Here is a 25,403-nt window from a genome sequence, read left to right on the forward strand (position 1 = left end):
GATTTACACCCCCTTCACCCTTCTCTTCCTCACTCTATTTATTAATCTAGTACTAGTAGATGTTTTTAGGACTCACGATTTATTCTAAGTATAAATAGATATGCTAGATTTATAACTAGAGATCCTACTTTAACACGATCACATCAATCTCAGTCGGAGAGTCGCCAGCCAAACCCAGGCGTCGACCATTAAACGACCTGCTGTTTGGTGTCTTCGCCTGGCCTACCACTAGTACTTTTCAACCCCGTCGTCCCCTTGAGCTCCCTCCGCTGCAGGCCTAGCCTCTACAGTTCCGTCCAGCCTCCAGCAGGCCAACCGCCAACCTCACCTTCCCCGCTCCACCGCACTACCAGTCCATGTCCTTGTCCAGTCCTACTCTTTCTACTTTTCCGCTCCACGCACATCCACATGACCACATGCATGCCCACGCGTACACATCTGCACTGCACACATCGTCTTCCTCACCGCCATGGCTGATGGCCCGTATACTTCTATATAAATAGCAACGGCCGACGACCGACTCGATCACCAAGCTAGCGGACATCGAGAAGGAGCCAGCCAGCCATGGAGCACAACTCTCCTCCTCACCTCGTCGTCGCCCTTGCCGGCTGATGTATGGACACCCTCTTCGTGCTCGGCCAGGAGTCCCGGCTGCGCATCCTCCAGCAGGCAGCGGCGCGCGTCCCCGGCTGCGCCTACCTCTGCGCCTGGGCCGCCATCCCTGCCCAGCCCCACCACCCAGCTGCTTCGTCTTCTTCCTCTACCTCGGCAGCAGCTGCCACCAGGTACCGTACCTAGCTAGCTACACAGCGTGCACGCATTCGCAATGCATCCGGATTTGAATCGATCGATTGGCCATGGATGATTGAATTGATATTACGTATGCCCGCAGCGCCCGTCTTCTGTGCTGCCTCGACGCATGGCTCTGCGACGGCGGTGGTGACCGGCCCAGCCTCGGTGACGCCCGCCGCCTGCGCGCGCTCTTCGACGCCTACCGGGGCTCCCTCTGCCCACCCGTCGCCGGGTGCGCCCACTATCTCTACTATACACCATGTGCACGCATGCATGCCGGCGACGACGACCCAACGTAGCCGCCGGCCGCCGCGCGGCGCGTCGATGTGCAATGTAACTTGAGATTTAATTTCAATTCACTCATCAGCCATGGCGGTTCTGCATGCGTGTGTGCCCGCAGGTGCGTGCCGGGGTGGGCGTACAAGGATGGCCGCGCGTACATGGAGCTGCCGGCGCACGACCTCTCATCCTCGACGTCTCTGCCAGTGCAGCAGCAGTTCTATCAGGTCGGTGTTGGTGCATGCATCTGTTGTACGCCATCGTATTGTCTACTATTGCTGCATTTGATTCTGGACTTCTTTTTGTTGTTGATTTCCCTCGCTTCTCTTCATCCTCGAATTAATCCTGAGCTTGCTTCATTCTCGCTTGCTTGTGATGTTGCAGGAAGCTGGCATCAAGGTTTGTTTTCTTCATCACCTCATACATATGATCACATTTTATATATATGTATATACTCGATCCTGCAATAAAGATGTATATATAACTTCAGTATACACATGATCATCGATTTCTTGGGAATTGGCTTGCGTAGATGGCGGCGTTCATGGGATGCGAGAGCGGCGAGATCGAGATCGGCATGTCGACGGCGGCAAGTAGCGGCGGATCCCCGAGGAGCCTGGAGTCCACCTTGCAGCAGGTTTTCTCGGAGGACTTCTTCCAGCAATCGCTGCTCGAGGAGCTGCTCCAGCTGCCACCGACGCGGCCATCGTCGCCGTCGTCCTCTCTGCCGTCCGTCTCCGTGGGCAGCCCAGCGGCCGATGTCTCGAGGTCGCTCCAACGCACGGTGGCCGTGACGCCGGCGCCGTCCTCCGTAGAGCGACAGGCGGCGCCGCCAGTGGCACCGCCTCCTCCGCGCCCGCCGCTCCCCTTCGTCCGGCACGGCGGGCCCGGCCACGTCTGTTTCCCGAGCGCCGAAGCCGACGACGCCGCGATGGCGCAGGCCATGCTCGACGTCATCTCCGCCTCGTCTTCCTCGGCGCTGCCCACTCCGCCGTCCACGGCCACGGCGCCTCCTCCTCCTCCTCCGGGAAACCACCACCGCGCGCGGCGGCGGGGTGCGGCGACGTCGTTCCGGGCGTACAACACGGCGCTGGCGCCCAGGGCACCGTGGCGGCCGCCGGGCGCGCCAGGGCAGCGCATGATCAAGATGGGCATCTCCATCCTGAGGAGGATGCACATGCTTAGGTTCAGCCGGGAGCGCAGTGCTGGTGGCACCACGACGATGCCGCAGCGGGGACAGGAGGGAGAGGATGACCCGTCGTCGTCGGCAGTGCCGTCGAGCAGCCAGCTCAACCATATGATATCGGAGCGGCGGCGGCGGGAGAGGCTCAACGAGAGCTTCGAGGCGCTTCGAGGCTTGCTCCCGCCGGGATCAAAGGTAATATAAACTCCGCAATTACAGTACGTATATGATGAATGGCTTGCTTGATTATATTGATCTTTCAAAAAAGAGATGATTTGCTTGATTAATTAATCCTCAATATATACATATATATATTGTTGTGTAACTCCATTTTTGTTCATAGAAATAGAGTTGCTTTGTTTGTATGCATGAAATACTACACATTTTATACCAGTGTATTTTGTTTTCTTTATTTAGTTTGGACGGCCATTTTGATATACTTTATTAGACATACACTTTTGGTGCGTACTAGTTTTAAGGTTGTAGCAAAAAAAAGGGTAGCTTAAATCTGGCTTAATCACTGTTAATTTTACACTAATTTGCATGTGCATTCCATTGTTGACAATGTAGAAAGACAAGGCTACCGTGCTGGCCAAGACGCTGGACTACATGAACATTCTGGTAGCCCAAATAGCGGACCTGGAGGCGAAGAACCGGAGCCTGGAGAGCCGAGCTCACCACCACCATCGGCACGCCAATGGCGGCTCGTCGTCGTTGGAGCAACGAGTAGTGGTTCTGCAGGGGCTGATGAGCGGCACGCCGTCGTCGTCGGAAAGGGTGCAGGTCCACGTGACGGGCGCCGGCGGCGACGTCAGCGGCATGTCGACCTCGTCGTCGTCGTCAGCGGGACTGCCGCCGCCCGGGCGAGAGGCGGTGACCGTGCGTGTGCACGCGCGGGCGGCGCAGGGCGACGTGGCGGAGCTGGTGGCCCGCGCGCTGGCCGTGATCAAGGACATGGGGTGCTTCGCGGTGGTGGACGTCAACGCCGGCCGGCCCAGCGATGGCGGCGGTGATGTTGCTCAGGCCACCTTCACGCTGCGAGCAACGGTAAGCTTATTATTGAATTCATAAATGTAAAATAATACCTATATAATTACACTCTAATTTCCGTTTGTGGGTCATGGCCATGCATTTAAAAAGCTATATGGACGCACACGTTAAAGACTCGTTGAAAGGTTGATTGAACCACACGCACGGTTCCTTATAAAAAATAATCCAAATTAAACTAATTTGAAGGAAGAATGGCAATGCTGTGGTGGGTACTAGCAGCATTTGAGAAGCTACTTCAAGGCTTTCGAAATTGAATAAACGGACAAATTTGAGATTTTGATGCATGAGGCCTGGCTGGGCTGGGCCCTGGAAAGTAGCTGTAGCCGTAGTTTTGTCTGTCTCTGTCTCTCTCTCCCCAGTTGCCCCCTCTTGGACACGCAGAAGCAGAGGAGGTGGGGTCAAAGTCAACGGGATTAGCCTCCCCTCGTTCTCGTCGTTTTCCCCTACAGCGACTGTCGTCGTGGGCCCAACAGGCCGTCGGCGAAAACTTAACGACTCCGGGCCTGTGCGCTGGAAGGAATTTGGAGGAATCTGAAGAAATTTGGAGGAATTTGTGAAAGAGTGAACAGTATTTTCAGACATAAACAGTGATTTTCAGCTGCATTTCATGTCAGCCGAACCCTCCCTTCCTTCCTTGGCGCAAAAACTTCCGTCGGCACACCTCACCGGTCACCCTCCTGGATGAGGATGACGTCACCCCGCCCGCCAGCCAGCGTATACGATACGAGCCCTGAGTCCAAAACCCGGAGTCCATCAGGGTCTCAACCGAAAATTCAAGTTGAGACTAGGGCCTGTTCGCTTGCAGATAATCTACAGTATTTTTTTCTCGTAATAAATCAGTTTCAATCAACTTATCAGCCATCTTTAATACCAGCCGAACAGGCTATAGGCGTCTAGCATTCACTCGTCAGTCAGGCTGTGTTGTACTGTACTGTACGTAGTATATTTGGTCGTATTTACAGTCTGAAACTGGAGTTTCAAATCGAATTATAGTAAAATTAAGTTGTGTATGTATGTATGTATATTGCAGGCGGGCGAGTTCGACGTGGCGTCGCTGAGGGAGGCTGTGAGGAAGGCTGCCGAGGATTCCGCGACACCGCCGTCGGACGACTCGTGAAACGCCCCTGATTTCCGCGAAGGAAAATCCACAGAGTCGAAGTGTAATAAGACCGTTGTAGATCATATTACCCAAATTCCAGTCGAATATCACATCCATATAACGATAATATCAGAGTACAAATAGTGCGGAAGTATATAAATTATTACATCGCCGTATTGACGGAATCAAAAGTAGCATTCATTCAGAATAGCTTGAAAATAAGATCGCCAAACTCGAGCATAGGAACAAACCCCTCAACCATCAAACTCCTCGGAGCTATACTCCTCAGCAGAACCCGTGTGCCAAAATTTATCAGTACGATTTGTACTGGCCACTCCCACCCTATGAGCATTGCTTTGTGGAAATTGGATGCAAGTTGGATATAATCAAAAGGAACCTATAAGGCTGAGGTTTCCTATGCGATAGCATATCAAGTATATAATAATAGTTGGTCAAGTTTTAACACCATTCCCACACATTCCACCCCATTCCTGTCCAGAGCCAAGTTTCGATCCTAGGATCGATATACCACCATCTCCATATCATCACCACATCCCCATAAATACCATCGCTCAGTCGACAGGCCAACTCCCTCTTGACATTGTCTCAAGGCCCGTAGCCCCTGGCTACGATCGACACTCTCTCATGGGGAAGGAGAGAAGGACTCATCTCACTATCTAGTTTAAGCGAAACCCAAAAAAGGTCCATAGCCGACAAGTCGGCACATGTATCGATCGATCAACCATACACTCTGCAGAGGTTTTACATAAACACAAGATCTGCCTTCTTCGCTGACCGTCGTCAACTGGGCTGATTCCGTCCGCTTGCTAGCCTAGGATAATGCCACTCTACCATTCAACCCTAGTACACCCCATGTCTAGTCTGGGGTAGCTGAAACTGTGAGTCATGAGCCGGGTCCACAAGGTCTCCATAAAGTCTCGGAAGGGTGTGGAGGAAATCCTCCGCGCCCCGTACCTCCTTACATTGTCCGTTATCAACCTAGCAGTAGTGGCAATATCCTACCAAGTAGTTCGGCCGTCCCGCACCATATAGGGCGAGTGGTACGTAAGGCTTCCCGGTAAATCCGAGTACTAGTAAGTCCTTAGGGATGACCAAGCCAGAATGTCTTCATCAGGGTTTCCATTTACCGTGCCACCACAGCACCTCCATCCCGGGCTCCTCCCATCATAGGTTCACACCCAGAAACGTCTCATATACCATTTACCCACCACAGGTATCCATTCCCAGGGGTGCCCAGGTAGCACCCCATGGCAAGACTTGCCCTAGGCTCGTCGTATACTTCAACTTGGTCGACACAACCCTCTCCCTCCACACACCCAAGTCCCACACGTAGCACTCTCCCCGTAGTCCAGATTGCACCACGCATTAACGTAGTATAAACGTAGTAGAAGTATAAGCAAATGAAATATAGCGGTAAGCGTGTGTCTAACCTAATAGCAGGGTATGCAGGGGTAAGGTTGCGTCAAGGTAAAGGCCATCAAGTAAGCATACTACCATGCAATTCCTATCATAGTATGATTATAACAGTAAAGTAAAGCAATAGCAGTTCTACATTAGCCATGCATAATAGGTGCCATAAGATTGGGTGGGATGTGGCACCTTCAGTGTAGTCGTCTCCGTTCTCCTCCCGATACTCACGATCCTCGTCCGTCTGGTTCTCCTCCGATTCTACAACGATCGTATTATAGTCGCGTTAGCGACGTCTATAGAATAGCACAAAGAAGCAATAAAAATTTAAAAGAGCCAAATGCACTCAAACATGGGTTTGTTGCGTAAAGCTCGATTTTAGATGAATTTTGGTCCTAGTTTCGTATTTTTCTGAGGTCGTATGATTTAGTTATGAATTTCTGAAGTTTAAATCATTTCTGAAAATGGAAAAAATGCTGAATTAATCCTGGGCTGACACGTGTCACGCTGTGACTGGTCCACGTGGCATGCTGATGTCAGCATGACATCATTGGCTCGGCTCTGAGCTGATAAGTGGGGGGTCCTGCTGACGTCAGCATGACGTCATCATCGTCATCAGTTCCGATAGGTGGGTCCAGAGGCTCTTGAGTCACTAACATGTGGGTCCGGTCAAAGTCAACATCAAGTCAATGGGTGAGTCAACGGTTCGTAGTCACTGACGTGTGGGGCTAGGGCTGCTGACGTCAGCAGCTAACATCATCGTGACGTCAGCATGACGTCACCTCAGCTGTGTGGTTACGGACAGGTGAGACCCGCGTGACGTCGTCATGCCGTCAGCATGACGTCACTCACTAATGAGTGGGTCCGAAGTCTCTATGTCACTGACATGTGGGGCCAGGTCAACTATCAACGTTGACCAGTCAACGGTCAACGTGGATCGGGTCCGAACTAGGCTGGTTGGGTCTGGATTTGGGCTGGATTTGGGCTGGGCCGGCCCAGACACATGACAAGCTATGGCGCTGCCACATCATAGCCATGGGCTCCCACTGGGCTTCGTCTACCATGCAGCCCGCACTATGTGGCCCATGGTGAACTCAGGTTCACGGTCCATGGACCGTTGGCTGGTCTATGGTGGACCGAGTCCACCGTCTTTCCCTTTCGGCTTGGCTCACGTGCACCGAGTGCAGGCACGTGCGGCCGGTGAGGAGAGGACTCTACTTCTATCCTCGGCACGCTCTTGCTGGTGATGTGCTCGCCGGTGTGGTCCTACGGTGGCGCTGGCATCCAATTAAGGTGGGGGAAAGCTTTGCCAAGCCCCAATGAGTATGGTGGTAGGGTCACGGTGGCGGCCAGGGCTTCCCAGGGTGTTGGCCATGGTGGTCGGTGGCTCGGCGGTGCTTGCCAGTGGTGAGGTCGCGCATGTAGGCTCCCTGGTGGCTCGGTTGGGCAGATATGGGCTTCTATAGATCCATGGGGGCACGACGAGGGCATCAAGGGACTCAAGGTGGGGCTTCGGGTCCCCATGTGGCTGGTAGGGGCTCCACGGCGTCCACGGCAGCATGGTGGTGATAGCGTGGCATGCAGGAGCACTATGAGGCGCCGGTGGGGCGTTCTCGGCGTGGTCGTGGATTTGCGCGTGAGTGCGTGTGTACCTAGAGGCCGGAGACGGCCTTGGCCTACGTGCTCCCGGTGTGGAGCGCCATGGTCAGAGCAGCATGGTCTGGCGGTGAGCAGGGAAGGATCGGGCTCACCGTTGGTGTCGTGGGAGATAGGATGGCAGTGTAGTGGCGGATTGTGGCCGTGTAGAGACAAAGTCGTGCGGTGCCGAGCAGCGGCGTTGACATGCTTGATCGGGGCGATGTCCTCTGCTCCGGCGGCACCGGCGACGTCGCGTGGCTTTGGCACTCCCTCTTCTTCTTCTTCCTCTTCTCCCTCTTCTCTCTTGACTAGGGTGCGTAGTGGACGGCCACAAAGTGGCGGCGGGGCGATGAGAGAGATCAGGGGCTCCCAGGGCCGGGGCTTTTATAACCAAGCTCCATGGCACCCATGGCGGATGGCGATCGAGCGGTGGAGGCGCGTGCATTGCATCCAACGGTCCATGCGTGGTTGCGTAGGCGCGGCGCAAGGGGAACAAGGCCATGCCCCGGGCGTGACCCCCTGGCCCGCTCCTGCCAGCGCTATCGGCCTTCGGTCGCGTGGGCAGTTGAGGCATGGGCGGAGAAGATGAATAGGAAGGCTGACAGGTGGGGTCCAGTGGCAGCGGCAGCAAGGGGAGCGGGGAGGCGCGTGGGCATGGGCGATGCACTAGGCCGCAAGCTGGGCTGGCCGGGTGAGTTGGGCTGGCCTGCTGCTGCGCGTGCTAGCTAGGCTGGCCGGCTGCTGTGCACTAGCGGGCCGAGCAGGCCAAGCCTGCTATGGGCCTTCTTTCCTTCTTTACTTTTTTCTGTTTTATTTTTCTTCTCCTTTGTTTGAATTCAAATTTGGTTTGAAATTTGAATTCCAAATTCGTGGTAGGAGCTGGCGGTGGTCTGGTCAGAGGCTATGCCCTCCAGCAGCTGGAGGAGACTAACCTAGTGTGACAATGTCCTAAGGACCCGACGAAGGTTCGGTTCATCCTTCGGGATTCATAGGAGTGTTAGCTCTGGGACATCCTTAGGGGGAGATGACTCGCCATGGAGTCCAATCTCGCTAAGCTGTCGGTGAAGCTTAAGGAGGCCCAGGAGCGGGTTGAGTCTATCCAGTGGTTGGTCATGGTCGACCTACGCCGCGCCATGTCGGTGAGTTTCCCACACTTGTTCTTGACCCCTTGGTCTTTCGTCGGTTGCCTCAGCATGCTTGCTTCTTTTTTTGTAGGGTCTGGAGGAGATGCCGTGCCGCAAGTCCTATTTCCTCTAGATGGAGCACGCTTGGATGGCCAAGTTTGAGCGCCAGTTGGAGTCCACCCACCATGAGTCCTAGGACTGGGCGGCGAAGGCGACCGAGGCATGGGCGGTGGAAGTGCTCACGGTGGAACGGGCGACTACCGTCGAGCTAGTGCTTGAGGCGGCGAAGGCCCGCCGGGTGGAGACCAAGGCAGCGCTGCAAAAGGCCTGGCGGACACCGAGGCGACACTCCAAAGAGCCCTGGAGACCCTAGATATGGAGCAGAAGGCCCTAGAGTCAGAGTGAAAGGCCCGGTCGGAGGCTGACCAGGAAGTGCTCGCGCTTCGGAGCTGGGTGATGGGGACAGGGGAGGCGAATGCCCGACTATGCGAGCAGGTAACTTGGCAGAAGGAGGGACTCTCCATCCTCGAGAACACTTGCCTTGGTACGTACCTTTTCTATTTTTCAATGTGTTGGTTTCTTCCTTTAGCTTGATTCTGAGCTTGTTGTCCTTTCTCCAAAGCTCGGTGGAAAGGTGGAGTCGTTGGGGCAGGACCTAGAGATGGCCAAATCAATGATTGGCCGGAATACAGAGGCGCTGGCCAAGTCCTTTGAAGAGCGACGTGCTCTCGAGGGGGACTTGACCAGATATGCAATGTTGCCTAGCTCGTCGTCTCGGAGGACTTCGAGTCGACACCAAGTACCAACGCCCCCCTATCCGGCTAGCGGAGGTTTCGGATGAGGTCTAGGCCCTCATCACCGATGGGCTGTTCTATGGAGCGTCGGGGGTGTTGACTTCGATGGCGATGTACCACCTGGACCTGGAACTCACCACCATCTGTAGTGGGTATTCGGACGGCTGTAGCACGGAGGACATCCAGTCGCTCGGGGAGAGCTTGTTGCCACACGCAAAGTTGTTGGCCGAGCAAGTCTCCGCGCAGTGGGTGATGGATGCTCGTCGTGCGGACATGGCCGCAAGCGTGCGTCAGGAGGACATTGCCTAGCCTATGGATGGCGTGGAGCCTGGGTCAGAAGTGGATGTCGCCCCACCTCCAACCGAGCCAAATGTTGCCTAGTCGGAGGACGAGCAGCCCCTTCCCTCACCGATCGAGCCGGTAGTCAATGCCGCCATGGAGCCATAGTAGAAGTTTTAGAGTAGAAATGTCATGGGGGAGCCCCCTGTGTAAAGCGTTTTTGTGTATTTATGAATACAGTAACTTTGTTTTTGTGATGGAACTACTTCGTTTGGGGAAGCTTGTTCCGTCCGTTCCTTATTAATTACCTTAGCATATCTTGTTTTTTATTCTCTTCTTTTTCGCACCTGCCCATTCGCACTGTAGGCTGCAACCTGAAGAGCCCGGGTGTGGCCCGTGAGGCTCAGCCGCTCGTAACCATAGGTAGAGGCGGGGTGCGATCGGTCGGAATATTTAAAGCAAAGTTATGTAAGGTAATTAAAGGAATGGACTGTCCTTTCGTTCAGAGAAAAAATGTATCTATCATATGATAGTAAAAAGAGGGGTGACATTGCATCCCCATGGAGTCCCTGAGCGACCCGGGGCGAAAGTGTTTGGGTCGGGGCGCTTTATAGGAGCGAACGTTAAGTAAAAAATGATAAGACTGAATTTTAGGAGAAGAAACGATGTAGCTATTTGCTGTTCCAAGTGTTGGTGAGAACATTGCCGTTGTCATCCTTCAGTTGGTAGGTGTCCGGTCAGATCACCTAGGTCGCCATATAGGGACCTTCAGTCGTCCGGATCCTTGCCCGCTACGCCCCCTTTCTTGGCTATTGCTTCTTTTCCTTTTTCTTCCTTTCGGTCCGCCGGCCTGTCGCAAAAGGCGCTTGAGGAGCTTGTAGTCCTTGTAGAGGTGTTTGACAGGGTGGGCGTGATTGGTGTATGGGCTCTCTATGAGCTCATTGAAGTGGTCTGGAAAGCCCTGCTTGGGTTGCTTGTCCGTGTGATCAGTCATGGCGACCAATGCAGAGTTGGCCGGTCAGCGACGATCTTTTTTGTTCTTTTTGCCCCTCTACGTGGAGGGGCCCTCATCTCGATCCTCGCAGTTGGCCTTGCCCTTGCCTTGGCCTCCGTTGAACCATTGTGGGAGCGTCGCTCTCTAGATGCCTCGGGCGAAGGCCCTGGTCCCGGGCCATCCGGGCTGGGACTCCGGTCGTCCAGCCAGTGACCGTGCCTCGAGTGTGTTTCACCACTCCTTGCGATGGTCCGGTCGGGGTCTATGTCGCTTGCCATCACTGTCGCTTGATGGACACCATCATTATGCCAGGACCTACATCGGTTGCTGATGATGCTGCGAGCGTCTTGGATCTGCCCAAGCCGCTCGCGTATAGGCAGTCGGTGCAGAACGGGCACCTGGTCAAGCCGAGGCACAGATACGGCCTCCTACACCGCACTCGGTGGCTATAGCGGTGAGCAGGTGGAGCGATTCGTCTGGTGTGTCCCCACTCCCCTGGTGGGGAGAGCGGCGATGAGTTGGTGTCGTGATATGGAGATCTCCGCCAATTGAACGGCAATGGTTTCCACCAGTGCCCGGAGGTTCCGGTGGATCGCCTGTTCCTAGGGGTCATTTGGCTCAGGAAGGCCGCACAGAAGCATTGCCATAGTGGCGATGTTCTGGTCGGCCCGAGCGAACTATGGGGGATCGTTCCCCCCATCCATGATGTTGCGCTGGACCTGGCGGACATGACCCCGGGCGCCGCTCGTCGGTTTATGTGCATGGGGCACAGTGTGGTGCGCCAAGCGCGCCAATGCAGGTGGCGGCTAGTTCTGTCATCGTTGTCGTAGCACCTCGCCGTGCTCTCGTGTGAGCGCGAGGGTCCCCGCACGAGGGTCCAGAGGGGTGTGAGTTTGCAAGGACTTTGCTACCACCGGTGGCTGTCCTAGAGCATCTACCATAGCGCACTCCTGAGACTCACCCTGGGCATTCGGTCAGACCGAACCGATCGGTTCGGTTCCTCGGTCATTCGGTCAGTTCGGTCATCGGAAACCTAGGACCGATCGGTCTTTGCAAAAAACAAAGACCGAGGAAGTTCGGTCTCGGTTAGTTCGGTTCGGTCTCGGTCACGACCGAACTAACTGGACTGAGTAGCAGCCACAAACAATAGCAGAATCTATAGCAATTTTCAACAGCATGCTTGCTATTTGAAGGCAAAAAAATAACAACACAATATATAAAACAAACCACACATTATTATGACAAGTTCTAGCACACAACTTTCTTAGTTCTCACAAATCACAATCACACATAATGACATTACGAACGAAGTCTATAGAACTATGGTCAGTTCGGTCACTTCGGTTAACTGACACATATGACCGAACTTCTATCGGTTACTTCGGTTAGTTGGGAGCTAGGACCGAACTCATGACCGAACTTTTTGGTCTCGGTCTTTTCGGTCTTGGTCTCGGTCTTTTCGGTTCAGTCTTTGGTCTTCGGTTAATTATGCCCAGAGTGGCCCGAGACGAACGGTGGCTAGGTGCCACGTCGCCGATGCTGGAGCCGTCACTCTCAACATTGTCATCCATGAGGTCGAGGAAACAGGTGGGAGCATAGCTCACCATCCTCACGAATTCAGATGTGAGAGGGGGCGGCACCGGCATCCTTCGGAACCCCTAGGTGTACGCATCCACGGGGGACGTGAGACCTTAGGGGAACCGGTAGCGACAGGGACAACAGGGTCCCTCCAGATAATCGGTGGAATATAGCAAATAGTGAGTAAATAACAGTATGTACATTACTCACAGTGGGGTTTGAGCAGAGCGTTTCCTCAGAATGAGGTCCAGGCACCTCATCATTGAAGTCGTTGGGTGTCCCAGAGCCGATGGAGGGCGCCCCTCCGACGGGCACCGGGATGGTTGCTTCCTTGCGGAGGTGTAGTACGCTGAGCCGACTGGCGACGAAGTCCAAGCTTCCAAAGAGGAAGGCCTGGGAAGGCTCAAAGACGAGTGGAATCCGCATCCCAACAGGTGGGAGTACGGGAAACTCCAGTGAGCCGAAGTGAGTCGTATCGCTTGAGCCCACCACGGCGAAGGTGGCAGAAACATTGGCCATCCGATGACCAAAAAATGTTGAATGTACAGCGTCTTCCCCACGGACGGTGCCAACTTTCGGTGCAGAAAGTGACCAACACGTAAATATTTGTAGTTTTGTTGTACATTGTGATCGAAGGTGGCCTAGCACTCAATGACATAGGATTTATACTGCTTTAGGCAACGTGCCCTATGTCCAATTTAAGTCGATCGGTGACTTTGTTCCTGAGCCTAGGTGCTCGAAGTTTGCTGTGGGGTTACAAACGGAAGGGAGAAAGATGGGGGTACAAGAGGTCCGGTCAGACTTTGGTCTGAAGGGCCAAGAGCGATGGGAGCTCCACTATGTGTTATGTGTTTGAGCGTGTGCTCGAGGTTTGAACCTAGTGGTTTTGCTATGTGCTAGTGAACTTGATCGATATATCTATTTTGGGAGAGATCGCATCCCCTTTTATAGATGAAGGGGATAGCCTTACAAGTGAGAGGGAGAGAGTGTACGTATGCTAAGTCTTGTTGCCCATGCTATCGGGTACAAGATGATTGTAGGCGCCCATAACACTGTTAATGTCAGGTGCATATGAGAGGTTGTGTCGTCTTCTTGAAAGCTCTAGTTTGGTTTTGGTGAATTGATGAAACCCTAAGTGCTAACCTAGTTTATCAAGTGATCATGAGATAGGTAGCACATTCCAAGTGGTGAAGCAAATGAAGATCATGACATGATGATGGTGATGCCATGGTGATTATCAAGTGCTTGGACTTAAAAAGAAGAAAGAGAAAAACAAAAGGCTCAAGGCAATGGTATAAATAGTAGGAGCTATTTTGTTTTGGTGATCAAGACACTTAGAGAGTGTGATCACATTTAGGTTCGATAGCCGTACTATTAAGAGGGGTGAAACTCGTATCGGAATGTGGTTATCAAAGTGCCACTAGATGCTCTAACTCATTGCATATGCATTTAGGATCTAGTAGAGTGCTAACACCCTTGAAAATGTTTGTGAAAATATGCTAACACACATGTGCACAAGGTGATACACTTGGTGGTTGGCACATTTGAGCAAGGGTTAGGAACTTCACCGGCGGAGTGTCCGCCCATAGAGTGCGGACAGTCCGATGGTGCCACTAGTGCCCTAGACAGAAAAGAAGGAGGTCACTGTAAGTGACCGGACGCTGGTCATAGTTCGACCAGCGTGTTTGGTCAGTGGCAGCAGAGTGCACGCAGTGTCGGTCTTTGACCGGACGCTAGGTCACTCAGTGACCAGACGCTGACAGAGTGCGTCCGGTCCTGCTGACGTGGCAGTGGACAAAGGAGTCGCCGAGTGACCGGACGCGTCCGATCATGAAAAGTCATCTCTAGATGCTTACTAGAAACGACCAGACACTGGGGTTCAGTGTCCGGTCACTTTGAGCTGCTGCGTCCGGTCATCACTTGACTGTTGAGATCGGGTGATCAACATTTGAAGAGAGGGGACACGTGGCACGCATCTCGTGACCGGACGCTGAGGTCCAGCGTCTGATCGATATGACCGGAGCGTCCGGTCACCTCGTGTTGTGCCTAGTGAAGGGGTACAATGTCTCTATTTCGTGGGGGCTTCTATTTAAGCCCTGTGGCTGGCTCAAGCTCACTCTCTTAGCCATTTGCATTGACATAGCAACCATGTGAGCTTAGCCAAAGCCCTCCCACTCATCTTCATCATTGATTCATCATCTTTGTGAGATTGGGAGAGAATCCAAGTGCTTTGCTTGAGTGTTTACATCTAGAGGCACTTGGTGTTCGTGTTTCGCTGTGGGATTCGCTTGTTACTCTTGGTGGTTGCCGCCACCTAGATGGTTTGGAGCAGCGAGGATCGTCGAGCGGAGGGTGGTGATTGTCTCCGGCTCCGATCGTAGTGATTGTGAGGGGTTCTTGACCTTTCCTGGCGGAGAGCCAAAAGGTACTCTAGTGGATTGCTCATGGCTTGTGTGATCCTCATCTTGTGTTGGTTGTGCAGCACCCTACTGAGGGTTTGGCGAGTGATGTCAATTAGCGCGTGAACCTCCAAGTGAGTGAATCACCACAACGAGGACTAGCTTGCCGATAAGCAAGTGAACCTCGATAAAAAAATCATTGGTTCATCATTTGATTCCGAGGTGATTGGTCTTCATTGTTATTCATTCTTGTGATTGATTGGCTCCTTCCTCGATACGGCGGTATAACCTTCTTGCTCACTCTCTTTACTTTACCACAAACTAGTTGTCAAGCTCTTTAGTGTAGCTAGTTGTGAGAGCTTGTTAGTTTGGTTAGTGTGGCTCTTTAGTTAGCTTTTGAGAGCACACTAACTTAGTGTAGTGTCATAGCTATTTTGTGGATAGAAACTATATAAACTAGAATTGTGGTAGGTGGCCTACTTTTTAGTAGGCTAGCGCAACACTTACTTCGCCTCATAATAGTCTAACCGGTTTGTTAAGTGTTGTTGTAGAAATTTTTAATAGGCTATCCACCCCCCTCTAGGCATTAGGACCTTTCACTTCTTTAGGTATGGCAGACGTCGGTGCCTGCCACACTATTGATACTCAGAGGTATGCAAGGGGTTTTACCATGTTCACCTAGTACGGTAAATGCCGGCGCCCATAACACTGTTGATGCCTTAGAGGCATGTGGGGGAGCCTTATCGTGTTTGTCTGATATGGGAGTTGATGGCACCCACAACACTATAGGGGAAATGTCGGCGCCTACAACACTGCTTGGGTTCTGTCATGCTAGGTAGGTCGCAGGGTACTGTCTGGTAGGTGTATAGGGTATGGTCCTTGGTATTACGGTTGACTTGAGTGCCCTACCCTACTTTCTCTGTCTGTTTCCTAGTCCTTACCGAGAGGGCATCCCCGGTCAGTTGGTCCCAGTCGGCTCTGATTGCGCTAGTTGGAGAAGAGCAGTAAGCAGGGGTTCGGTGCATCCCTGGTTGGAGATGCGGGTCAGAGTCGAAAAGTGGTGTTTGGCTAGGCCCTCTGATCGGAGAGGCTATTTGGAGGTGGGCCGGTGTCAGAAGCAAGCGTTGTCCCTTCGTCGTGAGGCCTTCCGGTCAAAGAGATGGACCAGAGTCGAAAGCGGGCGCCGTTCCTCCTCGGCCAGGTCTTCCGGTCGGAGATTGGATTGTCCTTCTGGCCTACCATTTAGGTGTTTTGGGCTGGCCCATGAGTTGCGCGTTGTTTGCAATGTTATCTACTGGGCTGAGCCTTTATTGGGAAGCCGGTCCATGAGGGACCTCGGGTTTATGAACCCGACACATATGTTTTAAGCATATGTTTCGAGTGTTTGAGATGTTTCAGACTTATGTTACAAATGTTTCATTTGAATGTTGCAAAAATAGGTCTGAATATTGATATGTTGCTATGGCTATACACCTATGTTTCAAGCACATGTTTCAAGTATTTCATCTATTTCAGACGTATGTTGCAAGTGTTTCATTTGGATGTTTCAAAGTAGGTCTTAGGGGAGCACATGTTGCAATTGCGTGCTGCTGCTGCATGGGTCACCTTATGTTTTCAAAAGTATGGTACTGCATGGGTTATCGTGCCACCATCGATCACCGCGTCCCCTGGTGCTACGTGCATGCATGCGGGCACATGACCACACCATCTGCTGGTGTTGGTGCTATGTGTATGCGAGCATAGGTCACCATGGTATGTTTCAAAAGTATGCTGTTGCTCTTTCTGCGTGGGTCATTATGCCACCTATTGGTCTTGTGTACATGTGACCACGCTGCTGCTGCTATGTGTGCATGCAGACGCGCGTGAAACTCTAGAGCGGGCTTGGTGGTCCCCAAGCCTGCTGTTGTGTGTGCATGCGTGAGTGAGTCGTTTTTCTCGTAGGAGCGTGACGGAGGAGGCTCCGGAGCTGCGTTCGGACGCACCGTCTGTCCGGACCTCTAGGAAAATTGGCTCCATCGGTCGATTTGAAAGAAAATCTTCACAACAATGAAGTTCTTTTTAAAAAGGAAAAATTGGCTAGCGAACACTGAAAATGGAGGTCGTTTGCTGACGGACACCCAAAATAGAGTCATTTGCTGAAAGACACTCTCGTTGCTGACAATTATGCTGTTGGACACCGCATCCCTTATTTTATTCATTTCCACTTGTTAATGAGAGAGGAAGGTGAGGAAATGACATTCTTGTCACTGCCCCTTTCTTCTTTCTCTCTCCATGTTCTTCTCCCCGCTCACCGTTGGGCTTGGGCAGGTGCGCGCGGGACACCACCGGCAGCCGGCGAGCATGCAGGAAGCACCGCCGGCAACCACACAGGAGGTGTGGCAATCTGTAGCATTAGTTCAGTTTTTCCATTCATTCATGACAAATCAAACTAAAATACAGCAGTACGAGGAGCTCAGTCATCCGGCTTCCAAGCTAGCCGCCGATGGTCGGGAGACCGTCCGTCGGTACACACACACCTACAGGATGCCAAGATCAGAAGATGCAGACAGCTTGCTCGGAAGGGATGGACGGGAAAAGCTAGTAACTTGGTGCAGGTTGCAGTACATTGGATCCAAAAGCACCGGCGGCCACCTCTCGTATCCGCGCTACATGCCGTCTCTCGGGATCACGTTAGCCTCCGCGTAGGGATTTTGACGGATGGTGACCTTGGCTGGAGCGCAGACGCCACCACCACCGGAAGGGGAAGGGGAGCGCACGTCGGTCGGGAAGGAGGCGCCTGCGAGGCCGCCGGTTGAGGGCACGTGGTGGCACTGTCAGGGGAGGGGACGAGAGGGGGCTTGCTGCCAGATCCGCCATGCGTGAGGTCGGGAAGCACCACCGGCGAGCATGCAGGAAGCACTGCCACCTCGTCCTCCTTTGTCTGTGCATGTTTGAGAGAAGGCAGGGAGGGAGTCGGCACAGCCGGGGACCTACCCAATGCAGCCTACCAGAGTGGCAGCGCAGACGCCGGTGTAGCGCAGGTCCCGCTCCGACACCGAGGCTGGGCAACCGCGTGTTCGCGGCGCGCGCGTCCAGGTCATCGTGGGCCATCCTAGGCCACGCACTGGGCACCCACCGGTGTGGCTAGATAGCCGGCCTTCTCATGCGCTGCTACTCGCCGCCGGCGCACCTTCTTCCCACTGGGCCGTTGCTGCTGCGCCGCCTCTCCGCCATCAGTGAGCCCTCCCGCCGTCGGGCTCGACCAGTGCGCCCCTCCCCTGCGGTGCTGCTCTCCTACCATTGTTGCTCCCTCCCCTCCCCGTCGTTGGTCTGCTCTCCAGGCCGGGATCGGGTGCGAAGGTGAAAGAGAAGGGAAGGGAAGGGAGAGGGGAAGAAGAAAGGGGCAAAAAGGATATTTCACAGCTGTTCTCTCTCAACCGGTGGAATGAATAAAATAAGGGGTATGGTGTCCAGCAACATAATTGTCAGCAACGAGAGTGTCTTTCAGCAAATAGTTTCATTTTAGGTGTCTGCCAGCAAACAACCTCCACTTTTAGTGTCCGCTACCGAGATCCGAGATTTTTGCCGAGAGCAAAAACGCGGACTCTCGGCAAAGAAAACGTTTGTCGAGCGCGGCTCTCGGCAAACACCGGCCGTCGGCAAGTGACAGGATTGCCGTGAGCCTGCATCTCGGCAAGCAACAGCTCTCGGCGAAGTGGGCCGTTTTGCCGAGAGCCGCGCTCGGCAAAAAATGCCCGTCGACAAAACGGTCCTTTGCCGTAGGCCGCGCTCTCGGCAAAATCAGGCTCTCGGCAAAACATTGCCGCGGGCCCATAGCCGTGACCTGCCCTGATGGCGTCACCGCTTTGCCGAGAGCCCCTCCGTTACTGCTCTCGGCAAAACTCTTTGCCGAGCGCCGCTCTCGGCAAATATTTGCCGAGAGCCCCTCCCAGGCTCTCGGCAAATGTGGTTTCTATATTTCATGTGCATGTGTTTCTCTTCTCCTAACTCTCTCCAATTAAATTATTTTTTCTTTCATATGCTCCAAACTTTTTTCTCTATAGACATACTACAGGTTGTACTCAATATTAAAATTTTGTGTATTTTTGTAATTATTTGCTATATATAATTAATTAATTGCATTTCAAGGAGTTTTTTTAATCAATTAAAATTTGAACAGCGATTGATTTAAACACGGGAAAAAATTAAGTAGAAAATGATATTCATGCTATTTATGCATTATTGAGGGCAAATAACATCTTGTTGACGTTTTTTTCACCTTTTATTTTACAAATCGAAGACCACGAACATATGTCGCCCAATGATTTAAAAATTCTTAAAAAAGAAACGAAGTTGGAAAATTGTGATATTTGCAATGAAGTCATGGTATCACACTTGGAGGCTATGGTAAAAAATTGAAAATGTTTCGCACAAGTGGTTGCGTATGATTCTTACAATATGAGACATCTCCGAATAAGTTTCATAAAGTTGAGAAGGATCCATTAGGATTTTCAAACAATGTCACGGTCGAATTAGTTTTGGAGTTCCAAACTTTTTGTATAGCCATTAGAGAGCATAAGTTGTAACACGGCAAAATTTTGTATTTTTCCGGAGCCGTTTGCTGTTTATTAATTTTTTTTTTGATATTATTTGCCGAGAGCTTCAGGGGATTGCTCTCGGCAGAGGCTCTTTGCCGAGAGCAACTGGGCCCGCTCTCGGCGCAGATTTCTTTTTTTTTTACCTGGCCCGGATCAATGGTTTGCCGAGAGCTGGCTCTCGGCGAAGAGGTTTACCGAGAGCTGCTCTCGGGAAAGATTTAATTTTTTTTAGAAATATCATTTTTTTTGTTCAGTTTGCCGAGAGCTACTCTCGGCAAATAATAATTTTTATTTTTTTTAATATTTTTTTGTGCAGTTAGCTAGTTAAAAAATTCGAACGAAATTTGAAAAAAAAAAACTTTACCGAGAGCCGGATCTAGGGGCTCTCGGCAAAGGGGAAAGGTTTGCCGAGAGCCTCCCAGATCTAGCTCTCGGCAAAGTGGCTTTAGACACTTGACCGTTTCGGCGCCTTATCTCTCTCACTCTTCACGCACACACTCACACAGCCGCCGCCACGAGGAGCGCCGTCCAGCTCAGTGTGCTGCCGCCGCGAGCCTCGCCGTCGCCGGAGCCCCCTCGCCGCCGGAGCCCCGCAAGCCCGCCCCGGCTCGCCCTAGCCCGCCACGCCCAGTCGCGCGCGCTGCCGCCGCCGCTCTGCCCGAGCCTCGTCGCCGCCGTAGCCCGGCCAGCCCGCCCCATCCCGCCACGTCCGCCCGCGCGCGCCGACGGCGGCCGCCAGCCCACCCCAGCCCCGCCACGCACGGCCGCGCGCGCCGCGGCGGCCGCGCCCACTGGTTGTGCCCTCCACGGCTAGCCAGCCCGTCCAAGCCCGCCCAGCCCCAGCCACGCCACGCCTCGGCGCCGGCCGCGCCCCTCCTCGCCCGCCCCGCCGCGCGTGCCCCTCCTCATCCTCGCCCTCGGGCTCATCCTTGCCCGCGCCCTGACTCGCCCTCGTCCTCGCCCGCGCCCCTCCTCGTCCTTGCCTTCGGGCTCGTCCTCGCCCGCGCCCTGACTCGCCCTCACGCGCGCCTCGACTCGCCCTCGTCCTCGCCCTCGGCCTCGTCCTCACCGTCGGCCTCGCCCTCGGCCTCGTCCTCACCGTCGTCCTCTCCCTCGCCCTCGCCGCGGAGAGGAACAAGGTATACTAAGTAGTATTAGTGGTAGTAGTAGTTAGTAGTTGTAGTAGTGGTCTAAGTAGTACTAGTGGTAGTAGTAGTAGTAGTCAGTAGTTAGTAGTTGTAGTAGTAGTTAGTAGTTGTAGTAGTGGTAGTAGTAGTGGTAGTAGTAGTTAGTAGTTGTAGTAGTGGTAGTAGTAGTTAGTGTAGTAGTAGTTGCATTAGTTAGAGTAGTAGTTGTAGTAGTGTTAGTAGTTGTAGTAGTGGTATTAGTAGTGGTATTAGTAGTAGTTAGTAGTTAGTAGTTAGTAGTTGTAGTAGTGGTATTAGTAGTGGTAGTAGTAGTTAGTGTAGTAGTAGTTGTAGTAGTTAGAGTAGTAGTTGATAATTAAGCTGCATGTGGTTCCTTGATATATATGTGGTTGTCGGCCATCGTGCCGTGGTTTTCTTTCAGGTTTGGAAACCTCACCGTTCAGGGGAGATGCTGCCGAATTTTTGAGTTGACGTTATTTTGCTTCTTTCTTTCTTTTTGCAGGAGCCGAGTCGGAGTACCCCGGTGTCCCCAGGTCTGCCAGCACCGCGTCGCCTCGCCACTGCACCGACCCGCCATGGCCCCGCTAGCCTGACTTCACCGCCACCTAAGGTATAACCACTCTTTCTTTGTCCTGGTCATGTATCTCCACATAACCCAGTTAGGTGTCTCCCGTTCAAAAGAGATACGGTTAGAAATATGTAGATCTTTGCATATCAATAACCGTATCTGTTTCAAATTGTCCACGTTTTTTTGGACAGCCCGAGGATGCGCAGATGGTGTTAGTTTCCATGGTCTGCTCCAATTCGAGATAGAGTTTCGACAATACCTTCCTGTTGTTCTCCGGATACACAATCTCCCTGTCGAGACATGTATTTGGAGAATAGCGGGGAGGTGCTACCGAAATTCTGTTTCGGATAGGACCAGACCATGGGAACTAACACCATCTACGCATCCTCGGTGGGATTAGGACCTATCCTTACCTATTAGATGGTAGGAACGACGTGTAGATGCAAGTCCATAGTTATATTTATTACTTGGTGATATATATGTTAGAGGATGGATGACCGTGAGTGGATGTACTCGGGCCGCCGGAGCGCCCGTGAGATTACCAGAGAATGGGTCGACAAGACCGAGGCTTTCATCAAGCAAGTATTTGACCAGGCTCCTAGAGCGCGTGCTGTTTTTTGTCCCTGCATCAATTGTAAGAATAGAAAGAGGCAGACAAAGGAGGTAATGACTTCACATCTGGTTAGGCATGGATTTACGAAAAACTATACCTAGTGGACCCACTACGGTGAAGCCGATCGTGTGAGAGAGGAGGTGGTGAGACCACGTGTCGAGGATTACAATGCTGATGCTGGGTAGCAGCTTGGTTAGATGACTTTCACGAAGCACACTTTGCTGACGGACGTAGGCAGCAGGAGGAGGAGCCAGAGGCAAGCGCAAAGGCGTATTACGACATGTTGTCTGCGGCAGGGAAACCCCTTCATGGCCACACATAGATTTCAAAGCTTGATGGCATTTCACGCTTAATGGCCTTAAAGTCCCAGTTCAACCTCAGTCGAGAGAACTTTGATGAAATGTTGACAGTTATTGGGTCCATCCTTTCGGCCAGTCACCTTCTGCCACAGAACATGTACGAATCGCAGAAGGTCCTTCGTGCACTTAAGATGCCGTATGAGCAGATACATGCTTGTCCGAAGGGCTGCGTCCTCTTTAGAAAAGCACACGCATATGCAAAGTACTGTCCAAAGTATAAATCCTCTAGGTATCTGGAGGTAGACTCTGGTGATGGTGAGAAGAGGCAGAGTCCGTACCCCATGAAAATCCTACGGTATCTTCCATTCATACCGAGGATCCAATGGCTATTTATGACAGAGGAGTCCGCGAAACAGATGATATGGCACAAAAATGGAAAAAGATACAGTCTTGAGAAGATGGTACATCCAGCCGATGGTGAAGCATGGCATCACTTTGATAACATTCATCGTAACAAAAGTGGGGAGGCACGTAATGTGCGTGTTGCACTGGCAACAGATGGGTTCAATCCTTATGGAATGATGGCTGCCCCATACACTTGTTGGCCCATGTTTGTTATCCCTCTCAATCTCCCCCTGGCGTCTCCTTCCAATGACAGAATGTGTTCTTGTCGTTGATAATTCCAGAACACCCTGGGAATAACATGGGTGTGTTCATGGAGCCTTTGTTCGATGAACTAGTCCATGCTTGGGACCATGGTGTATGGACATACGATCGAGCAACAAAGACAAACTTCAACATGCAAGTTTGGTATCAATACTCCATGCATGACTTCCTAGCATATGGGATATTCAGCGCTTGGTGTGTTCATGGGAAGTTTCCATGCCCCTTGTGCAAGGCAGCTCTACAATTCAATTGGCTGCAGAAGGGCGGCAAATATTCCGTGTTCGACAAACATCGACAATTCCTCCCTGCTGAGCATCCATTCAGATGAGACATCAAGAACTTTACTAAAGGTGTCATGGTTACAGACCCCGCACCACAGATGATGACCGGTGCCGAGGTTCATGATCAGATAGATGCTCTCCAGATCAATGAAAAAGATGGTAGGTTCGTGGGATATGGTGAGGAGCATATGTGGACTCATAAGTCGCCCTTGATGATGCTCCCCTATTATAACGACCTTCTTCTTCCACACAACATTGATGTAATGCGCACCGAGAAGAATGTTGCCGAGGCGCTTTGGGCAACGATCATGGACATTAAGGATAAGACGAAGGACAATGTAAAGGCGAGACTGGACCTGGCAACGATATGTGATAGACCAAAGCAACACATGCAACCTCCTAGAAGCGGCAAGAAATGGACAAGGCCTAAGGCCGATTACAGATTGAAACCGGAACAAAAGAGAGAAGTATTAGAATGGTTCAAAACATTAATGTTCCCTGATGGGTATGCAGCGAATCTGAGGAGGGGAGTGAACTTATCTACCTTGCGAATCAACGGCCTGAAGAGTCATGACTATCACATATGGATTGAGTGTCTTCTTCTGGTGATGCTCCGAGCTATGTCCCTGAGCATGTGTGGAAGACGCTAGCCGAGTTGAGCTATTTCTTCAGCCAGCTTTGTGCCAAGGAGTTATCTCGTAGCATGGTTGCAGAATTGGAAAAAATAGCACCTGTATTGCTCTGTAAGTTGGAGATAATCTTTCCACCCGGCTTCTTCAACCCGATGCAGCATTTGATTCTGCACCTCCTATATGAGGCACGAATGGGGGGGGGCCGTGTAGGCCCGTTGGTGCTATCCAATCGAGAGATGTCTAAAGGTTCTTCGGAAGAAATGCAGAAACAAATGCAAAATCGAGGCTTTCATGGCGGAGGCATTTGTTCTAGAGGAGGTTACTAACTTCACACAAGCATACTATGGTGACAAGCTTCCTAGCATGCATAATCGACCCCCTCGTTACAATGCTGGTGAAAATGAATCAAAACTCAGCCTTTTCCAAGGGCAACTTGGAAGTGCGAGTGATGCGACCTCATTGTTGTTGAAAAACAAAGAGTGGCTCACAATCATTATATATGTGTTCACCAATCTTACCGAAATGGAGTCATACATGCAATAAGTGGCTTCTTGCACGAACTTGTTAATTAAATATGCCGTCAACATTCTGCATCCAATCTCCTTGTTTCTTGTTGTTACAGGGAGTTTATTAATGATAACTGGCATCTATCAAGGGAACCTACCCTGCAAGAACGTGACACCATTCTTCATCAGGGTGCAGGAAATGGAATCTCTGATTTTATTTCTTGGTTCAAACAAAAGGTACTATGCAATTTAGCTCGTTCGCCGATTGACATTCCCAGTTGCTTGTACATTCCAATTTAACGATCTATCCTCCTTGACCTTGCAGAGCCAAACCGATTTGACTATGAATCCAAAGTTGAGACAGGTTGCCAATGGCTTTGAACATAGGGTCAAGTCATTTTCTGATTATGATGTGAATGTATACCGATTTCACACAACAAGACACGAGCAGAGCCAGCCCAATCGAAGAACCACGAATTCCGGAGTTTTTACTGGCAGCCTTGATGGGGCTGAGTATTATGGAAGAATTGAAGAAATATACGAACTTAGGTTTCGTGGTCGCAAACCTCTTAACCCTATTGTATTCAAATGCCATTGGTTTGATCCTCAAGAAACGAGACGAAGTCCTTCCCTTAGGCTAGTAGAAATTCGACAGGATTCCGTCTATGGCGGAAAGGATGTCTATATTGTGGCTCAACAGGCCACACAAGTTTATTATCTCCCCTACTCGTGCCAAAGGGACCCTCGTCTTCAGGGTTGGGATATTGTGCACAAGGTATCGCCGCACGGTAAAGCACCTTCCCCAAACGCCGAAGACTACAACTTCGACCCAAACACATATGATGGAGAGTTCTATCAAGAAGAGGGCCTACAAGGGACTTTTGAGATTGACTTAACCGGAGCTATGGAAATGGAAGTAGACAATGAAATGGATGTTGATGTGGACGAGGGGGATGAGGTGGAAAATGCGAAGGACTTGGCGTTACTTGAAGGATTACATATTGGCAATGGCAATGATGACATAGTTGCTCCTTTGGAAAGTGTTGAACATTTTGACATGGCTGATAGTGATGATGAGAGCTATGATCCAGCTAATCCCGATGGGGATGATTATTTCTAAAACATGTAATAATATGTTATTTTTTAATTATGCTTTATTTATTTTGCATCTCTTTATAATAATGTCTTGTTTATGATCCATCTAATCCGATCTTATTGTTTATGATCCATCTAATCCGATCTTATTGTTTATGTCTTCTCCTTTGTGCAGAATCAATCGGCGGGTTCGAATGATGTGCCTGAGCAGCCGCCGCCGGGAGGGTCGTGGCACCAACCGTATCCACAACTTCCGCCGCATCAGCAGCCATCGGGAGGGTCAGGGTACCAGCTGTATCCACACCTTCCGCCGCAGCAGCAGCCACCGTCGGGAGGGTGGGAGCCTTGGGGGTGAGCCTGTTGTTCTTCATCATGTATTAG

At 51.7% G+C, this 25,403-nt stretch overlaps 1 protein-coding gene across 1 annotated transcript; it reads left to right on the top strand.

The window, feature by feature from the left end:
- Window positions 1-615: 615 nt before the first annotated feature.
- Window positions 616-4,455, top strand: LOC136463049 (putative transcription factor bHLH041). The gene is made up of 7 exons (XM_066462092.1): window positions 616-749; window positions 893-1,024; window positions 1,193-1,333; window positions 1,422-1,470; window positions 1,604-2,449; window positions 2,825-3,301; window positions 4,335-4,455. Exons 1-7 carry the CDS (start codon window positions 616-618, stop codon window positions 4,419-4,421), a joined length of 1,866 nt encoding a protein of 621 aa, XP_066318189.1. The 3' UTR covers window positions 4,422-4,455.
- Window positions 4,456-25,403: the final 20,948 nt, after the last annotated feature.

Source organism: Miscanthus floridulus, chromosome 7 (genome assembly GCF_019320115.1).
Source record: "Miscanthus floridulus cultivar M001 chromosome 7, ASM1932011v1, whole genome shotgun sequence".
Taxonomy (NCBI): Eukaryota; Viridiplantae; Streptophyta; class Magnoliopsida; order Poales; family Poaceae; genus Miscanthus; species Miscanthus floridulus.

What these genes read in the sequence shown, in the direction of transcription:
- LOC136463049 (XM_066462092.1), top strand. Translation starts at nt 616, where the DNA reads ATGGACACCCTCTTCGTGCTCGGCCAGGAGTCCCGGCTGCGCATCCTC. An exon ending in CTCTGCCCACCCGTCGCCGG is followed by an intron (nt 1,025 to 1,192) that starts GTGCGCCCACTA and finishes GTGTGCCCGCAG; the next exon opens with GTGCGTGCCGGGGTGGGCGT. An exon ending in TGCTCCCGCCGGGATCAAAG is followed by an intron (nt 2,450 to 2,824) that starts GTAATATAAACT and finishes TTGACAATGTAG; the next exon opens with AAAGACAAGGCTACCGTGCT.